The sequence below is a fragment of the Bos javanicus genome, chromosome 17, assembly GCF_032452875.1.
Source record: "Bos javanicus breed banteng chromosome 17, ARS-OSU_banteng_1.0, whole genome shotgun sequence".
NCBI lineage: Eukaryota > Metazoa > Chordata > Mammalia > Artiodactyla > Bovidae > Bos > Bos javanicus.
This window is the reverse complement of record NC_083884.1, coordinates 45,432,236-45,451,622: the sequence shown is the minus strand read 5'-3', so window position 1 is coordinate 45,451,622 and position 19,387 is coordinate 45,432,236. Positions and strand designations below refer to the sequence as shown.

General features: G+C 49.7%; 1 protein-coding gene across 2 annotated transcripts in view; it reads right to left on the bottom strand.

The window, feature by feature from the left end:
* Nucleotides 1-19,387, bottom strand: part of GALNT9 (polypeptide N-acetylgalactosaminyltransferase 9) — a 114,878-nt gene that overhangs the window by 21,938 nt on the left and 73,553 nt on the right. For both annotated transcript variants that reach the window (XM_061384452.1, XM_061384453.1), the window contains one exon: nt 19,094-19,211. In XM_061384452.1, the coding sequence (XP_061240436.1) occupies nt 19,094-19,211 (118 nt within the window). The remainder of the gene's footprint in view (nt 1-19,093; nt 19,212-19,387) is intronic.

Below are 19,387 nucleotides of genomic sequence, written 5' to 3'. Positions count from 1 at the left end.
TAATCCATGGATCCTAAACCAATCAAACTGTCCATCCATCCACCCACTTACTCATTAATAAACCCATTCATCCACCCATCCACACTTACTGAACACCTATCCACCATCCACTCATCTATGCATCCACCTAGCCATCCAACCATCCATCCATCCATCCGTCTACCCATCCACTCACCCACTCGTCCATTCATTCATATATTCATTCATACATTCATCCAGCTACCCACCCACCCATTCATCTATATTAGTCCTTAAATCAACATGACTCTAGGCACTGTGCAAAGCTGTATTAAGAACAAATTGAGAGGCGAAGCAAGCTTGGTGTTCCTAGCCCAGACCTCTAGGGAAAAAGTTGGCTATAACATAGGCTGAGGCTGAAAGGAACCTAGATATACTGTCTCACCTGGCACACACCCAAAAGGTACGAGCCACCATCTTTCTTTTGGCAGTACAGAATTCCTCCCTTTAACCAAAAAACTGGGCTTCATATCCACTCTGGAGAAAACCATGTGCATGATTTCTTTAGAGATTTCACATGTGAACCTAATTTTTTGAAATTATTTACAATCTGTTCAACTGCCCGCCGCCCCGCCCCCCACGCACTCTCTGCCCGGGCCCAATTATTTCAGGAAATAATTCCTAGAGCGCAGCCAAGGCAATGCCTCTCTCTTGTCGCACAAACTCCTCACTCTGCAGGACCGATTCATCTCCAGGGGCAGAATTTGACTGGATTTAGCTTTGGAAAAGCAAGTCGCAGCTCCCTGGACTCAGTTGGGCTCAATTCATAAATTTTTGACAAGAAAACATCTCTTCCTGGACCATCTCAGGCCATATATATATACACACAAATATGCTATAAAAAAACAGCTGCTTCTGTGTTCTGTTCTTATGCCAGATGCACAGAAACTTTTGAGCTGAGTTTTCATTCCAAATTCCTCCCACTTGTTTCACTGAACACTTTGAACATCTCAAACAAAAGAAAAGAAAAAACTAGTTTCCTTCCTTCTAAACAAGTGGTTTTCAAAGTGTGATCCTGGAGGAATTCCCTGGTGGTCCAGTGGTTAGGACTTAGCGTTCTCACTGCCAGGGCCCGGGTTCAATCCCTGGTTGGGGAAGGCAGCCAAAAAAAAAAAAAAAAAGTGTGGTCTTTGAACCACAAGCATCAGCATCACCCAGCACTCCTTAGAAATGCAGATTCTCAGGTTGGACTTCAGACCCGTTGAATCAGAAGCTCTGCAAGTGGGGCTTCCCTGGTGGCACAGTGGTAAAGAATCCACCTACCAATGCAGGGACACGGGTTTGATCCCTGATCTGGGAAGATCCCATAAGCCTTGGAGCAACTAAGCCCATGCACTACAACTATTGAGCCTGTGCTCTAGAGCCTGGGAGCCGCAACTACTGAGCCCATGTGCTACTGAAAACCCACAAGCCCTAAAGCCTGTGCTCTGCAACAAGAGAAGCCACCACAATGAGAAACCGGCATACCATGACTAGAGAGTAGTCCCCACTTGCCGAAACTAGAGAAAAGCCAGTGCAGCAACGAAGATCAACACAGTCGATAAATAAACAAAATTATTTAAAAAAAAAAGAAACTCTGCAAGTGTTTTAACAAGCCTTTTGGGGAGTTCAGAGGTTTGCTGGAGTTTGAGAACAGATGTGCTAAATGCTGAGTCTTCTCACCCCTCCCCTACCCCCTCTCATTAGTACTTTGAGCGCTTGGCATAATCGTCTATTTTAGTAGCTCTGTCTCTTGAACACTAATTGAAGGTGGGACCACATCTTCTTGAGTTTTCTCTCCTCAAACATAAGTGAGGCTGTACTTTTTAAGTCATGATTCCCAAGCCCACTGTAGTTGGAAGAAATGAAAAAGGAGATATTTAGTTAATATGGGGCTTCCCAGGTGGCTCGGTAGTAAAGAATCTGCCTGTAATGCAGGAGACACAGGTTTGAAACCTGGATTGGGAAGATCCCGTGGAGAAAGAAATGGCAACCCACTCCAATATTCTTCCCTCGGAAATCCCATGGACAGAGGAGCCTGGCAGGGGTCCTAGTCCATGGGGTTGCAAAAGAGTCAAACATGACTTAGCGACTAAACAGCAGCAAGTTAGTATCATGGATATGGAAATCTTTATTACCTGCCCCCGCAAACATATAGGAATGATAGACAAAATGATTTTAAAAGTTAAAAATACATATTAGAAAACAAGATGGAATTCCCCTTAGCTCAGAAAAAGCAAAAACGTGATAGTGTAGTGAGGCTGAAGCTCTAAGGCACAGTTATCTAAGCTTTATGAGGAGACAGGTGCTGAATGAGTAGCCAGGATCCTTGCAGGAAACCAGGGCTGAGACTAGACTCCCTGATTATGAGTAGAAGCTCAAATCAGCTCTGATTGCTCCCTGGTTTTCAGCCATAAACAATCAACTGAGAGAGGAGGCAGAGGTGTACACAACACCTTGGAATCAGGTTGGTTCTCTGAATAAGAAATGAAACAGGAGATCTCAAGGTGAAAACTAGAGTTCAATAAAAAGAAAAAAGAAAACCTAAGCCACTAAATTCTGATCTGGGGAGTGCTCGGACAAGATAACCTGAAACTTCCAATAACAAGCGAGTGTGGTGTGAAAATACAACTCCCATGAAAGATGAGCTGTCAAAAAATTGCAAGGCACACAATGAAATCCAACTAGGAGAGTCATCAACAAACCCAAAGATGGGTAAATTTAAACTGAAGGAAAGAGAGAGAAAAGAATGACTAAAAAGGTCTTAAGTAGACTATTAAGATTTTCAGAGATGAAGGAGTGAGGGGAAAGCATTCATCAATAAAGAGCTTAGGGATCAAAATAGGCAGCTATAAAAAAGAACAACCAGATATGAAAGGCACTAATGGAAGATGTCATAAAGTGTATTAATTGAAATCAAAATCCAGAGCTAAAGAGGTGGCTTAAATAGTCGCCTGGACATGGCTAAAGGTAGAATTTATTCATTGGAATATGGAGCTGAGGAAATTACCCAGAACACAAGGCACGATGAGGAAGATATAGTAAAGTGGTTGAGATCTGAGGAGATCTGGAGGGTTGATGAGCAGCCCCACCAGGTATCCAACAGGATTTCCAGATGAGGTGAGGCCACATACAAGAACCCGAGCACTTTCTAGATCTGTAAGCTAAGCCTCAGGATGATGACCTAAACCAGGACTCAAGAAGAATACAAGGCAAAGGGTCTCGGAACACAAGGGATTCAGGGCCCAGAACTATCTTCCCATCCATTCCTGTGTGATACTAAACTCAACTGATGTACAGGTGGACCAGAGTTTGATAAAATGTTTCTAAAGTTCATACAAAAGAGGAAAAACAAGAGAGCAGCCAGAAAGACTCTAAAATAAAAATGAAGATATATGGACTTCCCTGGTGGTACAGTGGATAAGCTGATCCACTGGAAAAGACCCTGATGTTGGGAAAGATAGAAGACAGAAGGAGAAGAGGGTGACAGAGGATGAGATGGTTGGATGGTATCAGTGGATTTGATGGACATGAACTTGGACAAACTCTGGGAGATGGTGAAGGATAGGTAGGCCTGGTGTGCTGCAGTCCATGGTGGTCTCAGAGTCAGATATGACTTGGCGACTGAACGCACACACAGTGGATAAGAATCCGCCTGACAATGCAGGGAACATGGGTTCGATCCCTGGTCTGGAAAGATCCCACATGCCTCAGAACAACTTAGCTCACGTGCCACAACTACTGTGCCTGTGCTCTACAGCCTGCAAGCCACACTGTTGAGCCCACGTGCTGCAACTACTGAAGTCCACACGCCCTAAAGCCTGTGCTCTGCAACAGAGAGTAGCCCCTGCTCTCTGCAACTAGAGAAAGCCCATGTGCAGCTACGAAGACCCAGCACAACCAAAAATAATAATAAATAAATAAAAATGAAGACACATTCAATTAGTAGACAATAGCACCCCACTCCAGTACTCTTGCCTGGAAAATCCCATGGGCAGAGGAGCCTGGTGGGCTGCAGTCCATGGGGTCGTGAAGAGTCAGACACGACTGAACGACTTCACTTTCACTTTTCACTTTCCTGCATTGGAGAAGGAAATGGCAACCCACTCCAGTGTTCTTGCCTGGAGAATCCCAGGGACGGGGGAGCCTGGTGGGCTGCTGTCTATGGGGTCGCACAGAGCCGGACACAACTGAAGCGACTTAGCAGCAGCAGAAGCAGCATATTTTATAAAGCAGCAGGCTAAGAGTAGAAAGTTTAAAATAGATACAAACACTTCTAGAAGCACTTAGAATATGATAAAGAGCACCTTTCCCATCAGTGGGAAGGGGTGGACTATTTAATGGATAATATGAAAAGAGTTAGTCTACCATTTAAAAATGATATAAAAGCAGATCACAACCTTACTTATATAATGAACATATTCCAAATGGATTAAAGCTTTTAATGTAAAAAAGGAACTATAAAGTGTCAGAAGGAGATGTGGTCAAATAGTCTTTCAAATAGGCCTTTCTAAGAACGAGAGCAAATGCATGTCATTTTAAAAAGTACATATTTACATTAAAAAATTATCTATATAAAAAGTCAACATCATAAAATTAAGAACAAGGAAAGCATTTGTCTCACACAATAAAGCATCAATATCCCTACTGTATAAAGTGCTCTTAAAATCTACCATGAGATGCCCCAAGAAAATATTAGCAAAGAAAGAAAAACATATGCTTAACAAATGTCCAAAAATGTTCTAGCTCATTAGTAATTGAAGAAATGCAAGTTGACCAACAAAACATTCCCTGTGTGTCTTCCATATGTGAAAAAAGGACGATTATATTTAATCAGAGAAGAGGACAGCAGAGGATGAGACAGTTAGACAGTATCACCACCTCAGTGGACATGAATTTAAGCAAATTCCGGGAGATAGTGAAGGACAGGGAAGCCTGGTGTGCTGCAGTCTATTGGGTCACAGAGTCGGACATGACTTAGTAACTGAACAACAACAAATATTTAATCAAGGCTCCAGTATCCTTGCTGGAGAATCAGGCGGACAGAGGAGCCTGAGAAACTTATGGACTTATGGTCCTTATGGACTCTATGGTCCCTAGAGTCACAAAGAGTCGGCCACAACTGAAGCGACTTAGCACACACACATGTGTGTGTTACATGCCCAGGAAACTATCTCATCATGTACCATTTGAGAACACACACACACACCACCTCTGGAGGAGGAGATGGTAACCCACTCCAGTGTTCTTGCCTGGAAAATTCCATGGAACGAGGAGCCTGGTGTGCTGCAGTCCATGGGGTGGTAAAGAGTCAGACAGGATTGAGTGCTCACACACATGCTCACACCACCTACACGCCACAAATCACACACATACATACCACACACACAACCCACATACATAGACACACACCACTCAGACCTACACATCACAGACATGTAGATATACAGACACATGCCACACACCACACATCACACACACACCACATACACAGACACAGACCCCCATACACCACACATAGACATGTATACACACACCACACACAGACACGTATACACATATAGAGGAGGATTTGGCAAATTGTATCAAAACCCATAAAAACATGTGTTTCAGGTGACCTAGCAAGTCTACTTCTAGAAATTTTATCCTGAGGAGATACTGAAACCTGAAGAAAGATCCAGACAAGAGAACACGATCTCAGGGCTGCGTGGGGTGTAGGGGCTGCCGGTCACAGAGCCCCACTATCAAGTAACTGCTACAGCAGGTGGACAAAGGACACGCATGGCCTTGGGCTTTCAAGAAATGTACACATAGAGAACCTAAGCAAGCATGCAGTGCCCATCATGCATATGTATACTCTGCACATGGGGAGACCGGTTAGATACACACAAGGGACCTCTGGGAAGATGTCCACTCTAGCAAAGGCAGAGACAGGATCCTGGGTGACTCAATTTTGTTCCCATTAGCTGACCTTGTATTTTTCTAATGAAAGTTGCTCTTATAAAGGGGAGAAAATAGTATTGCAGAAATCCTTCTGCAAACAATGAGCACTATCCCATGCCGGTTACATTTCATTTAATCCCCAGACGGCCCCAGGAGTCACGTCCTGCGTGCCCCTGGGGGATGAAAGTGGGAACCGAGGTTCAGAGGTGGCCCAGGTGCCTAACAGGCAGCGATAGCCTCCAAATGCAAGTCTCAAGGGCCCTTTTGAAGACCCCATGTCGTCCAGGGTTTTCTCCCAGGACATTCAGTGGGTGGAGACTTTCCCTCCCCTGCCTGCATTCATCCTCACCTAGCAGGCAGACAGAGCCACTCATGACTAGAACAGGCCCTCCCTGAAGCAGAACTGCAATGGGCCTTCACAGTCTGTGCACCGCCCTCACTGAGAAAGATCAGGGACCAGCCTGAGGGCTGCCCATGCCCTGCACCTCCCCCGCCTCGGTGTCTCCCTCCACCAGTAACCAGGCCACTTCCCTGCTCTGGGTCCACTCCTGGAGAACAGGTAAACCACCCCCCGGGCCCAGATGGTGTAGCGCTAATGCAGCCCCTCAAAGGGTTGGAGCTGAAGGCGCTGCAGTTACCCTCAGTGCCTCCAGGCTTGCCTGTAACACTGTGGGGGAGGCAGTGACTCGGAACAAACGATTTCCAGTTTCTGCACAGCAGAGCTTTCCAGAGCAGGCACTCCCCGTTTGATTCTGTCCTGACCTTTATTAAACCTAATGGACGCAACGGATTCATTTCCACCTAATTGGCTCTAGGACTTTCCTCATTAGGGGCTGAGCAGTTGGCAGTTTTACAATCACAGAAATGTAAATTGGCCCCGAGACCACAGAATTACTCCTCTAATTGGAATGAATTGATCAGAAGGGCTGTGTGGCCACCTGTGTTAATGGCGGATCAGAAAGTGTGGTGGCTGCCAGGCCTGTCTGAGTGGGAGCAGGGGTCCTGAGAAGGCCGGAGGAGTACACGGCCTGGGGCCACTCAGGGTGTCAGCCAACGCGTGGCGGGGCGGGGGGCGAGGGGGGGGGGCGCCACACTCCTGCCGCAGGGCCTTTGCACTTGCGGTTTTCTCCTCCTCCGGAACACTTCCCTAGCGTTGCATAACTTCTTCCCCTCCTTCACAACTGCTAAGATGTCACCATCTCAGTACCCCCTTCCCTGATCATCCCATTTAAAATGACAGCCTCCATGATCACTACACTGGGAATGAAGGGATGGGACGCGTGTGCCCTGCTGAATCCCCAGCACCTAGGACGGCAGTCGATACTCTATTCCTCAACAGGCGATTGTTCAGCCAATGAACACCTCGCTTCCCTTTGATGCCCCGGAACCCAGCACTTACATGATTCATCTTTTATTCTATAAGTAAACCAAACACTGAAGACCGGTAGCATGCAGCAGTGAATGGGACCCAGCCCAGAGCACATGACTTACAGTGAGGGACGGGAGGAGACCCGCAGTAAACCGTAAGCTAATAAGCTAGACGAGTGATGGATAGAGCCACATAGAGCCAGAGTGTGAGAAGACGAGGCTTAGCTTTGGTGGGCGGGGCGAAGCGGGGTTGGGGGGGGAGGCGGGCGGGGCGAGGCGGGGCAAAGAGGGGCGAGGAGGGGCGGGGCAACAAGGCGGGGTGGGGCTCTCTCAGCTGAGTAAGAGAAGGCTCGGGCTTGAACCAGGGAGGGTGGAGGCCCGAGGGTGGTGCGGGTGGTAAGAGGGTGGGCACTGGGACACACAGGGAGCGGGATGGGGAGCGTTACACACCGTGGGGGAAGTTTGGGATTCTCAGGGTGATGATGAAAGAGCCCCCTCTCTTGGCTTCTGTGTAACGTGAACAAGAAGGGTGCAGACTGCGGAGGAGCAACTCCAGGTGGGCTTGATACCGACATGGGTCCTCGGACTCTAAATCATCAGACATTGTAAGAGGCCAGATGAGAAATTCAGGCAAGGCTTTGTTAGGACTCGCGCTGTGGCACCAGGGAGTGAAAACCAGCGACAGGTGCCCTTGCTGTTCCGGTAGATAGGGTGACGGTGGGGGTGGATTGATTGGTGGGTGGGGCTGGAGGGATGGCTTAGGTGGTCTGCCCACCCCCTTGGTGATGCTATGTGCAGGGATCATGGGCAGGACCCTGATTTTGCTGCCCCCGCCTCAGAAATGGCAGTTGGGCTGTGGCCTTTTTGTATCTTATTGTTCGTAATTTGACCAACTGAACATGGGTGCAGTTACTTTTAGTTCCTTATAGTTCCTTTGTATTCTTGTCCAGGTGCAGCGCCCCAGGCCCCAGCCTGTCTCAAAAGCACACTTTTAGATGAGTGAATTGGAGCAGAAGGAGAAAAGTGCCCAGGGTCACAGCTAGTGGAGGTGGTGGTGGTGGGGTGTGTGAAGAGCCACACCGTGTTGAACAAGCAAATAGGAGACCATGACATTGGGAGTTAAGGAAGAGTGCAAATCCTTGGACTCTCCCACTGTCCTGAGTCCCTCTCCTGAGCCTTGGATCTGGTCTGGCTTGTGTGTGTTTCCACCACTCCCGAGACTGGGATGTGAAAGAGAATCACAGTGTCTGCCTTGTGTGCTGGTACGTGGATGCTGGGGCCTGGGGCCACCACGTGTGAGGAGGCCCGGCCACGGCAAGGCCACGGGGAGGCACTGTCACTTACGGCCCCAGCTGAACTCCAAGACAGGCGGTGTCTACCTCGGATGTCATGTCCTGCTGGGCTTTTGGATGAGTGCACCCCAGCCACCTTCTGACAGCACCCAGGTGAGAAACCATAAGCTGAGCCCTTCCCAAACTCCTGACCCACCAAATTGTGAGCAAAATAAGAGGGTAATTTTAAGCAGCTAAATTGAGGAATATTTGTTACACGGCAAGAGTAACTGGTACACAGGCTAGCTGTAGCTGGGGACCCATGTCTGTGTGTCCTGTGTTCATTTCCCCAGGTTGACAGGCATAGAAAGAGCTTTATTAGCATGTGCCCGCCCATCTCTGTGTTCTCCTGGGGGAGCCCTGCTAACTCATCCCACTGCCCATACCCTTCACCCCAGGGCCTTGCCACACAGCTGAGCACTCACGGTGCTGGATGGGACACATCACAGCCCAGGAGACTGCAAGCAAATGCCTCTTTGACCCACAGTCTCTAAATATCGGCTCAATGTATATTATATGGGGCTTCCTATGCATATTATATATCAGGGCCAACTGGGTCCCCTCATTTGGAGGTCAAGGTCAGCCTCACTGGGCTCTGATGCATTGACCTCAGCTTTCCTGACTCAGCGGGATCTCAGATGAATTAGCCAAGACCAAGGTGGAGGCATCAAGGTGGGCCCTGGGGGAGGCGAGGAGCTGGTGTCCAGTGGGAGGGGCCCTGCTGCTGCTGCTGCTGCTGCTGCTAAGTCACTCAGTCGTGTCCGACTCTTCACGACCCCATGGACTGCAGCCTACCAGGCTCCTCTGTCCATGGGATTTTCCAGGCAAGAGTACTGGAGTGGGTTGCCATTTCCTTCTCCAGGGAGGGGCCCTGGATCTACTCAAAAGGGAGATGGAGCCTAGAATTCAATCTGAGATTTTCCACTTGAAATAATCAAGTTAAGAGAGAGGGGGCAGTTTGGGGTGGCAGATAATTTAGGTATCGATGTGGGAGAGGGTGCACCAGGGCTTACTTGAAACACAGGAATCAGCCGCTTTCCCTGACCTGACTCCCATGCTGGCATCCCTCAGGGTGGATTATCAGTCCAGCCTCCTTCCTGAGCTTTGGGCAGTGTTCCATTCACTTCCTGCCCTTCTTTGTGTCTTGTGAGGTGGGAGTCTTCTACCCAGGCCCCCGTCTTCCAGGGACACAGCTTTTCTTGGAGGTTGATGCCCAGAGCTGTGAGGCGCTCCCACCAGAACAGAAACTGCTCTAGTCATTTCAAACAGGGGTGCGACACCGGAGGGGTCACCGGTGGACTGGGCTGTGAGGAAGACAATGCTCAGGAGGCAGCCAGCCACCAGTAAAAGAACCGAGCTGTGTGGAGGCTGGGGCGCACAGAGCACAGGCCTCTCCCCAGAAGCCGCTGGAAGCACCGAGGGTCTGTGAGGGCAGGAACTGGAGCCCCAAGGAAGGGGGAGGCATGCGCAGCCCGGCCCTGCCAGAGCATCTCCAGGAGCTGGGCGAGCAGCCTGCAGGGGACCCAGTGGGCACCGCCCCCAGACTGGGGACTAAGAGGACCGAGGGGCCCACCCTGCCCTCTAGTGGCAGTGTGTGGAACTGCTCCAGTGCTTCTGGTCAGCGATGGCCATGGGGACACATTGCTGTGTAATGTTCAACAGTGGCTCCACTGAGAATGGCACCTAGGGAAGGTCACTTGAAATGAGTCTGATCTCTGCCCTAAACAGGGGGTCAGGGAGGCACGCCTGTTCATTCTGATCCCCCCAAGGTCTGGGCTTGCCCTTTGCTCCTCTGCAGTCTGCTGTGGTCCGTGGGCTGCTGGGCTTGTAGGGAGACCCTGCCCTAAAACTCAGGACTGGGCAGGAGCCCCCAGGGCGGGTGACAGTGGAGCTGCTGCCCTCGGGCCCACGGGTATCCCGACGCTGGCTGTTAACAGCACAGGGCAGCCTGCAAGCCGCAGGGCGGGCATCCCTCAGGCCGCTTGCTGGCCCTCCCCACCCCCAGGCCCCGTCTGCTGTGAGGACAGTCTGCTCCTCCTGGACCGGGAGGAGTCACTGTCCTGGGGTCCTTGATCCCGGCCGCCGGGCTCGCTCCTGGAGGTCCAGCCTCCCTTTCATGTCTCTGCCTGATTTTTTCTTTCTTCTTCTTGCTATTTATAATTTACTTTATCTTGCTGGGATTTTTCTGTTTCCTGGCAAGCTACCTTAAATCTGGTCAATAATAAAATTTTATAAAAATAGAACTACCATGTGATCCGGCAATCCCACTCCTGGGCATATATCTGAACAAAACTATAATTAAAAAGATACATTCACACCTGTGTTCATAGCAGCACTATTCATGATAGCCAAGACATGGGAAGAACCTAAATATCCATCGACAGATGAATGGATAAAGAAGATGTTGCATATATATACAGTGGAATATTACTCATTCATAAAAAGAATGAAGTAATGCCATTTGCAACAACATGGATGGAACTGGAGATTATTATACTAAGTGAAGTAAATCAGAAAAAGATGAATACCATATAATATCACTTATATGTGGAATCTGGCTTCCCAGGTGGCTCAGTGGTAAAGAATTTGCCTGCCGAGGCAGGAGAGTCAAGAGACTCTGGTTCGATCCCTGGGTCGGGAAGATCCCCTGGAGAAGGAAATGGCAACCCACTCCTGTATTCTTGCCTGGAGAATCCCGTGTACAGAGAAGCATGGTGGGCTACAGTCCATGGGGTGGCAAGAGTCAGACAGGACTGAGCACAAACACACATATGTGGAATCTAAAATACAATACAAATAAACATATCGACAAAACAGAAACACTCATAGACATAGAGAAAAGACTTAGGGTTGCCAAGAGGCGGGGAGGGGAGAAGGATGGGTTGGGAGTTTGGGATTAGCAGAGGCAAACTATTAACTAAAGACTGGATAAATAACAATGACCTACTGTAGAGCACAAAGAACTATATTCAACGTCCTGGGATAAAGCATAATAGAAAAAATATAAAAAAGAATATATATATCTGTAACTAAAAATGTTAAATATATATATATGCATACATGCACACATCTGGACACTCAATATACAAAAGTATGTGTGATTTATAAAAGTAATATTATATGGTAGCTCAGCTGGAAAAGAATCCACCTGCAATGCAGGAGACCCTGGTTTGATTCCTGGGTCAGGAAGATCCCCTGAAGAAGGGATAGGCTACCCACTCCAGTATTCATGGGTTTCCCTAGTGGCTCAGATGGTAAACAATCTGCCCGCAATGCGGGAGACCTGGGTTCTATCCCAGGGAAGATCCCCTGGAGAAGAGAATGGCAACCCACTCCAATATTCTTGCCTGGAGAATCCCATGGACACAGGAGCTTGGCAGTCCATGGGGTTGCGAAGAGTCAGACAACTGAAGTGACTTAGCACGCACTCACGAGTCACCAAGGAAGCCCTGATGGAGGGTACAGACAGATTTTAATCAGAGGGTCTTAAATTTCTTGTGGGCTTTCCTGGTGGTTCAGATGGTAAAGAAATCCGCCTGCAATGCAGGAGACCTGGGTTTGATCCCTGGGTTGGGAAAATCCCCTGGAGGAGGGCTTGGCAACCCACTACAGTATTCTTGCCTGGAGAATCCCCATGGATAGAGGAGCTTGGTGGGCTACAGTCCATGGGATCACAAAGAGTTGGACATGACTGAGTGATTAAGCACAGCATACCATATTACTTTACATAAATGGTAAAAGAATCCATCTGCCAGTGGTAAAAGAATCTGCCTGCTGAGGCAGGAGATGCAGGTTCGATCCCTGGGTGGGGAAGATCCCCTGAAAAAGGAAATGGCAATCCACTCCAGTATTCTTGCCTGGGAAATCCCATGGACAGAGGAGCCTGGAGGGCTACAGTCCATGCGGTCGCAAAAGAGTTGGTCACAACTTAGCAACTAAACAACAACAAAAATAAATATTGTATATGTATGTCTAGCTCTGTCATCTATAATTGTATCTGCGTGCCGGTCTATCTGTGTCTATATTCAGATCTATATCTGAATGGGATGGAATACCTACACCCATATCTATAGCTACATCCTTATTTACATGCGAGTCCACACTCACGTCCACACCGAATCCATGCCTACACCTACACTTGCCTCACCTCAGCTAGTAAACTGGCTCCTGGTGTCCCACTGGCAGCGCCAACCCCAGCACCTCCCCCACAGCGAGGAGGACCTGCCCAGTGCAGAGCCCAGAGCCCCATTTACACAGTGGAGACCCAGGTCAGGGGCATTGGGGGCCTACCTGTGGTCAAAGCACCAGGGACAGACAGAGCCTGGTGCTGGTCCCCTTTTGCTGGATGCCCCTTCAATATCTCCGAAGGTTCCTACCTTCCTGCAAACATAACCCCTGGCCTCCGCATCCCTTGCCACTGTAACCACCTGCTCGAAGCCGCCCATGTGAGCATCGTCCTGGCCCTCCCCCTGCTGTCTAATGGCCAAACCTGTGGTGGCCACTGTGTGTTCAAGAAGTATGGTGGGTGCAGGGGAGGGTCCACATCTGGACCCCCTCCTGTCTCACCAGCCAGGACCAGGGGACTCCCCAGCTCTGCCCTCCCCCTGAGCCTGTCAGCACCCCGGGTCCCCCATACAGGCTCAGCTGTCCCCCAGGAGTCCCGGGCAGCTACCCCGCTTCTGGGAGCCCCCTTACTTACTGTGGGAGGCACACTGTATGTGGTGTGCCTGGGCACTGCTCGTGTTATGTACGGGTCATTCCCTGCCTGTGCCCTCTGTCTCCCCAGCCCTGTGCAGGGTGCCCTCTCTTCCCAGAAGGGTGTCTGGTGTCCATGGTTAGGCACCCTGGCCTCCAGCTCCTGCCTCTCCTCAGGAGATGCCCCCCACCCCCCTGTGGAGGCTCACCTCCTTTCCTGTTCTCTAGGAGGATATTCCCACCAGTCTTCCTGGTGCTCCAGGCACCACCGGACATGGAGACGTGCCCATCTCTCCATCGCCCTCTCCCAGGTGCCCACGTGGCAACACCCAGGGCAGTATCTCCCCCACCCCCCATATCCAGTTCTCATTTGGACAGTTCAGGGGCCTCAGATAGACCCCCACCCTACCTTACATGGCCTGCTTCCTAGATTCAGGTGGTGGCGTCTAGCCTGGCTTCTCTCTCCTCTGGGGTTGCAGGATGCAGTTGTTGCCCTCATCCGGCTCCCAGACACCTGGTGCCTGCTCGCCTGGACCAGGTTCCCCCCTGTTTCTCCCTCCCTTGTCAGCTCCCCCAGGCTGGCTTCTGCCTGACCCTGCACTGCCCCTGACTTGAGACACTGCAAAGCGCCCCTGGGGTCCCTGCCCTCGTATTCCTCCTCCTGCCTCTCATGGCCCACAACCCCTGGTTGGGCCCACCTGACTTGCTTGGCAAGTTGACCCCGGCTGCCCTTAGCTGCCAGCTGAGTTTGGTTTGGAAGGAGACAGGAAGTGAAAGGTCGTGGGGGTGCTTCTCCTCTGCCCAGCCCTGCATGCATGCCTTTCGTCTCCAATGGTGGCTCATCCTTCCCAGGGTGGGGTCCCTCTGCCCAGGTGCCTGTCCACTGAGCATCGTGTTCCCCCCACCCAGTTCGAGTGTCAGGGGGCAGCGGCTGGGCTCCCCCATCCTGCAGGACCACTGCAGCTTCCTCGGGACTCTGACTCTGCTCCCTGAGCTGACATCATCTAACTCCGGAAGGATTGGAATCCAATGCAGAGAAGGAGGAATAGACCAAATACGGAGAACTGGCACTTCCTGCCAGGTTCAAGAATCATTTGCAAAGGTTTGGTCTTTAATGATGAAACCAGTTGGGAAAAGTCAGCATATTGAAGACTACCAGATTAATCCTCTGATTCCATTTTAACATGTATAATTGAGGGTTGATTCTAAATTCGTGGTTTAAAATTGGACCTTGTCAGAGAATTTAAAACATTTGCACACAATCCTGAAATGCTTCAGAGAATTTGAGATGTGGTATAAGTTTGATATACTAGACACAGGAGAATTTTGTAAGCACTTAGGGGAGCTTCTGCAGGGATATCAGGTCTTCGAAGTTCTTAAAGAGAAAAGAAAATATGCCACATTTATAAGTGTCATTTTAAAAGGTTCAAGGGAATTTAACTAGGCAGAAATGGAACTGATTATTGTTTAATAGTGTTTAATATATTCAATCTGAGTTAGTCAAGCATTAATCAAAGAAAAGGGGAAGTTGAGTGTTCTTTTATTATATTTATAACCATAAAAATATGATCTCTAGGTTTCACTTTAAAACCTTAAAACAAGTTTGGAAAAGTGTAACTTCAATAAACTGTATATAAAATTTTAAAAATAAATCTTATGTAATCTTTCCTGTGAATAAAGTCTCCGCAGACAAATAAAAACCCAAGTGAAACCCCAGAAACAAAACATAAAAACCCAAGGACCCCAAATCAATCAAAGCTCATCCCCACCTCAGCACAGCCTGGCCGCAGGAGACCCCGAGGCCTGGCCCCTGGCCCCTTCCCCTCTGTCCGTGTTTATGGAGTGGGCTCAGAGCAAGCAGCATGCGAGCCTGGCTGGCTCACGGCCCCCAGAGTGGCAGCCGGGGGTGCGGAGTGGGCAGCTGGTTCTCAAAGTGGGTTCCAGTGGAGTGAGTGGACCCTGGGAATTTGTTGGAAATGGAGATTCCTGGGCTCCACCCTGCCATACTGAATCCACATCTCTGGGATGGAGTGCAGTGATCTATTTGTATGGCGCCTCTAGGTGATTCTGATGCTGCTGGAGTCTGAGATCCAGGCTGAGGGACCTGCCGCTTCCTCGTAATGGGTCTCCCAGTCCCTCCCAGTCTGCCTGCGAACCTGCTCTGCTCTGCACTCTGAGTAGTGGAGCGGCTGTCACAGCATCCTGGGGCCTCGGTGAGACCAGCTGGAACCTGGGACCCTTTGCTGCAGTGCTTGTACCTGGACAAAGGTCTCCTTGGGCAACAAAACACAAAGAAACTCTAAGGGACTAAAAATAACTGTGAGCATGTGCAGTTGGGGCAAATTCTGGACAAAAGATACAAAAAGACTAAAACCCAACGGCCACTTCTGAAGAGCCAGGAGCAAAAGCAGGGTACTATGCATGCACCCCTGCAAACAGCACCATCTATGGGGTGGACAGACCACCTAAGCCACTCCTCCAGCCTGAACCCTTGGACACACCCCTACCCTCACCGCATATAGGGAACCAGCTCAGCTCGCCCCCACCTCGGGGAGCAGGCTAGGGAAACTGTTGCTTGTTTTCACTGCCTTCTGTAGCCACTGAAGCCCCAATAAAGTTTTGCCTAAATTTTTTGTTTGGCCTCTGATTAATTTTTATTGATTAGGGAGGCAGAGAACCCTGGTCGGATCATCAGGACGCAGCATCACAGCTAATGATGAATCTTATCACAAATAATGTCCTAAAAATTGGAACTCAGTGCCCATGCTGGCTTCCTCTTATTTAAATCAGAAACAGCTCTGAACCTCAGGCTTGGTTGCTGGTGGGTGAGCGACTCATGGCTGGCCTACCCACTGCTGCAGGACTTGGTCAGTCCACTGGCTGTCCCCAAATCCTGAGTCTTGGCCTCTTTGAAGAGGGGCAGGAGGGCACGGGAGTGAGGTCAGAGGTGGCAGTGTGGGTTCACATGCCTGTCAGGCTCTGGCTATCCTGGCCCTGGCAGCCTTGCTCCCACACAGCCAGAGCCCGTGGGCCGACTGTCACTTACAGACCATGGGAGCTGCCCTGCTTCACAGTTTGGATCCATGACCAAGCTCATTCAGCTTCCCCTAAGAGGGGGCATCACCAACCGGGGTCATCTGTAGCTCTCCAAGTTACTCTGCCCTTGGATGGGGCAACCCTGATAATTAAGACTAGTTGGAGGATTCTTGGGCAAATGTGACCAGAGGGGACTTCCCTGGTGGTCCAGTGGTTAAGACTCCATGCTTCCACTGAAGGGGCATGGGTTTGATCCCTGATCAGGGAACTAAGATCCCACATACCTTGGAGCACCTAAGCCTGTGTACCATAACTAGAGAGCCCATATGCCTCCAACGACTGAGCCCACGTGCTACATCTACTGAAACCCATGAGCCCTAGAGCCAGTGCTCCGCACCAAGAGAAGCCACTACAATGAGAAGCCTGAGTACAGCAACTAGAGAGTGGCCCCACTCACTGCAGCTAGAGATAGCCCGCTCACAGCAACAAAGACCCAGCACAGCCGAAAATACATTTAAAAAGAAGTTGTTGGCATCTTGCCTGCTGTTCTGTCCACGTTGACCAGTCACTGCATCAGATTAGGGTTGACAACAGATACCAGAAGCTGGGAGAGGCAGGAGGGATCCTCCCCAGCAAACCCCAGCCATGCTGGGTCTTCGGACTGGTCTGTGGGTTTAAGTCTCCCAGTGATGGTGCTCTGTCAAGGCTAACAGATCCTGTGTCAAAAATGTTTTGATTAGGGAGCTCCAGTGTTGCCACTGGGTAGAGACAGCTAACCACTGGTTAGTTAGCCTTGAGCTAGTGTGAGTCTGCTTTCCAGCCCTGGGTACACCTGGCTAAGCTGCTTCCCCATCCTGGGCCTCTGTGCACCCTGGTAGAGCAGGGTCACTGGACTGCAGTTGCAACAGGAAAGGAAGGAGTATTAGTATCCTGCTAATGCAGGAGTGAGGCAAGGACTTGGTGGCCCATGATCAGGGGCTGAGGGTTCAAACCCACACTCTCCTGGAAGCAGGGTCCTGTGGCACCCCAGGTCCACAGACCTTGAAAGCTCTGCCCATCCCTCTCTGGATGGGCTGTGTCACATCATGTCAATCATGCTGTGACCATCCCACTGAGCTGAGAATGAAGCCCAGAGCACCAGCCTTCAACAGGGCACTGGCTTAGAACCCAATCCCATTTTACCTAGGAGTACACTGAACCAAGGAGGTGAAAGACCAACACACTGAAAACTACAAAACAGCAATGAAAGAAACTGAAGAAGACACTAATAAATGGAAAAGTATCCTTGCTCATGGATTGGAAAAATGTTGCTAAAATGACCATACTACCCGCGGCTATCCATAGATTCTGTGCATCCCTATCAAAATGCCAATGATATTTTCCCTTAGAAATAGAACAAATAATTCCTCTAATTTCTGTGGAATCACAAAAGACTCCAAAGCAATCTTGAGAAAGAAGAACAAAGCCGGAGGCATCACATGCCTTGATTTCAAACTATATTACAAAGCTACGATAATCAAAACATATGGCATTGGCATAAAAACAGGCACATGCAGGGATCAATGGGACAGAATAGAGAGCCCAGAAATAAACCCAGGCACACATTGCCAGTGAATTTATGACCAAGGAGCCAAGAATATACAACAGGGAAAAGATAGTCTTCTCAATAAATTGTGCTGGACAGTCCAGGGAAAACTGAACAGCTATACACAAAACAGTAAGCTGAACCACTATCTTACACTATCATGCACAAAAGTTAACTCAAAATGAACTAAAGATTTGAGCATAAGACCTGGAACCATAACATTCCTAGAAGACACAGATGTAGAGGCCCGTCTTGTGGACACAGCAGGGGAATGAGGGGGTGGGACGAATGGAGAGAGTAGCCTTGATGCATACTGCTGCTGCTGCTAAGTTGCTTCAGTCGTGTCCGACTCTGTGCGATCCCAGAGACGGCAGCCCACCAGGCTCCCCCATCCCTGGGATTCTCCAGGCAAGAACACTGGAGTGGGTTGCCATTTCCTTCTCCAATGCATACTACCGTGTGTGAAATAGAGAGCCAGTGAGAAGTTACTGTGTAGTACAGGGAGTTCAGCTCAGTGCTCTGTGACGACCTTGGGGGTGAATTGGCAGGGAGGGAGGTCCAAGAGGGTGGAGATATATGGCTGATTCGCACTGTTGTATGGCAGAAACCAACACAACATTCTAAAGCAATTATCCTCCAATTAATAAACAAAAATAAAGTGAACTCGGAAAGAAAATAACTAGAAGAAAACATCCTGCCTGGAGTCTTCTCTACACACTGGCCCCCTGCAGAAGCCATGGGGGCTTCCAATGCCCACAGTGCCCATGCGCACTCTGCCTTTCACCTCCACCAAGACAAGCCCACGACCTTGTCTCTTCACCACTGATGGACAAACTCCCAGTGCACAGGACCAGCTCTTAGTTTCCAAGCTCCCCACCAGCCCTGACTTCAGTGCAAAGCAACAGAATGAGTGGCTTGAGAAATAAAGTAAGATCTGAAATACAGTCTCTCATTACCACATTCATAACGCTTCCCAGTCCCTTTGCCACAGAGGTTTCTTACATTGACCTAAGTTTGGGGGCTTTTACCTCCTCCTGACCTGTAACAAGCAGCTCACAGACCAGCCAGGCACAACTTTTGACAGGTCTGCTGGGCACACCATCCCCGTGAGTGGCCCCAGCGGCTGAGTGACACTTACCCTCATGCCCAGCTCTATGTTCTCCCCACCGTACACCTCCATGCCTGGGTCCAGCAGACCAATGTCCCCGAAGTACTCCCGGTCCACAACGAAGGAGCAGCCGATCATGGCCGGGGTCCTGGGGAGAAGCAGACAGGGACCGAGCAGGCCATCAGTGTGCGGCGCAGACCCCAGCAGCCTGGGGGGGGCCGCCACCCTCTTTCCAAGTCCTCACACGTCATCCCTGAGTTCCTTGTCTTCACCTGGTCACTGTGCCCAGGGCTTGCCTCAGGCTTGTCTTTGCACCCATCAGAG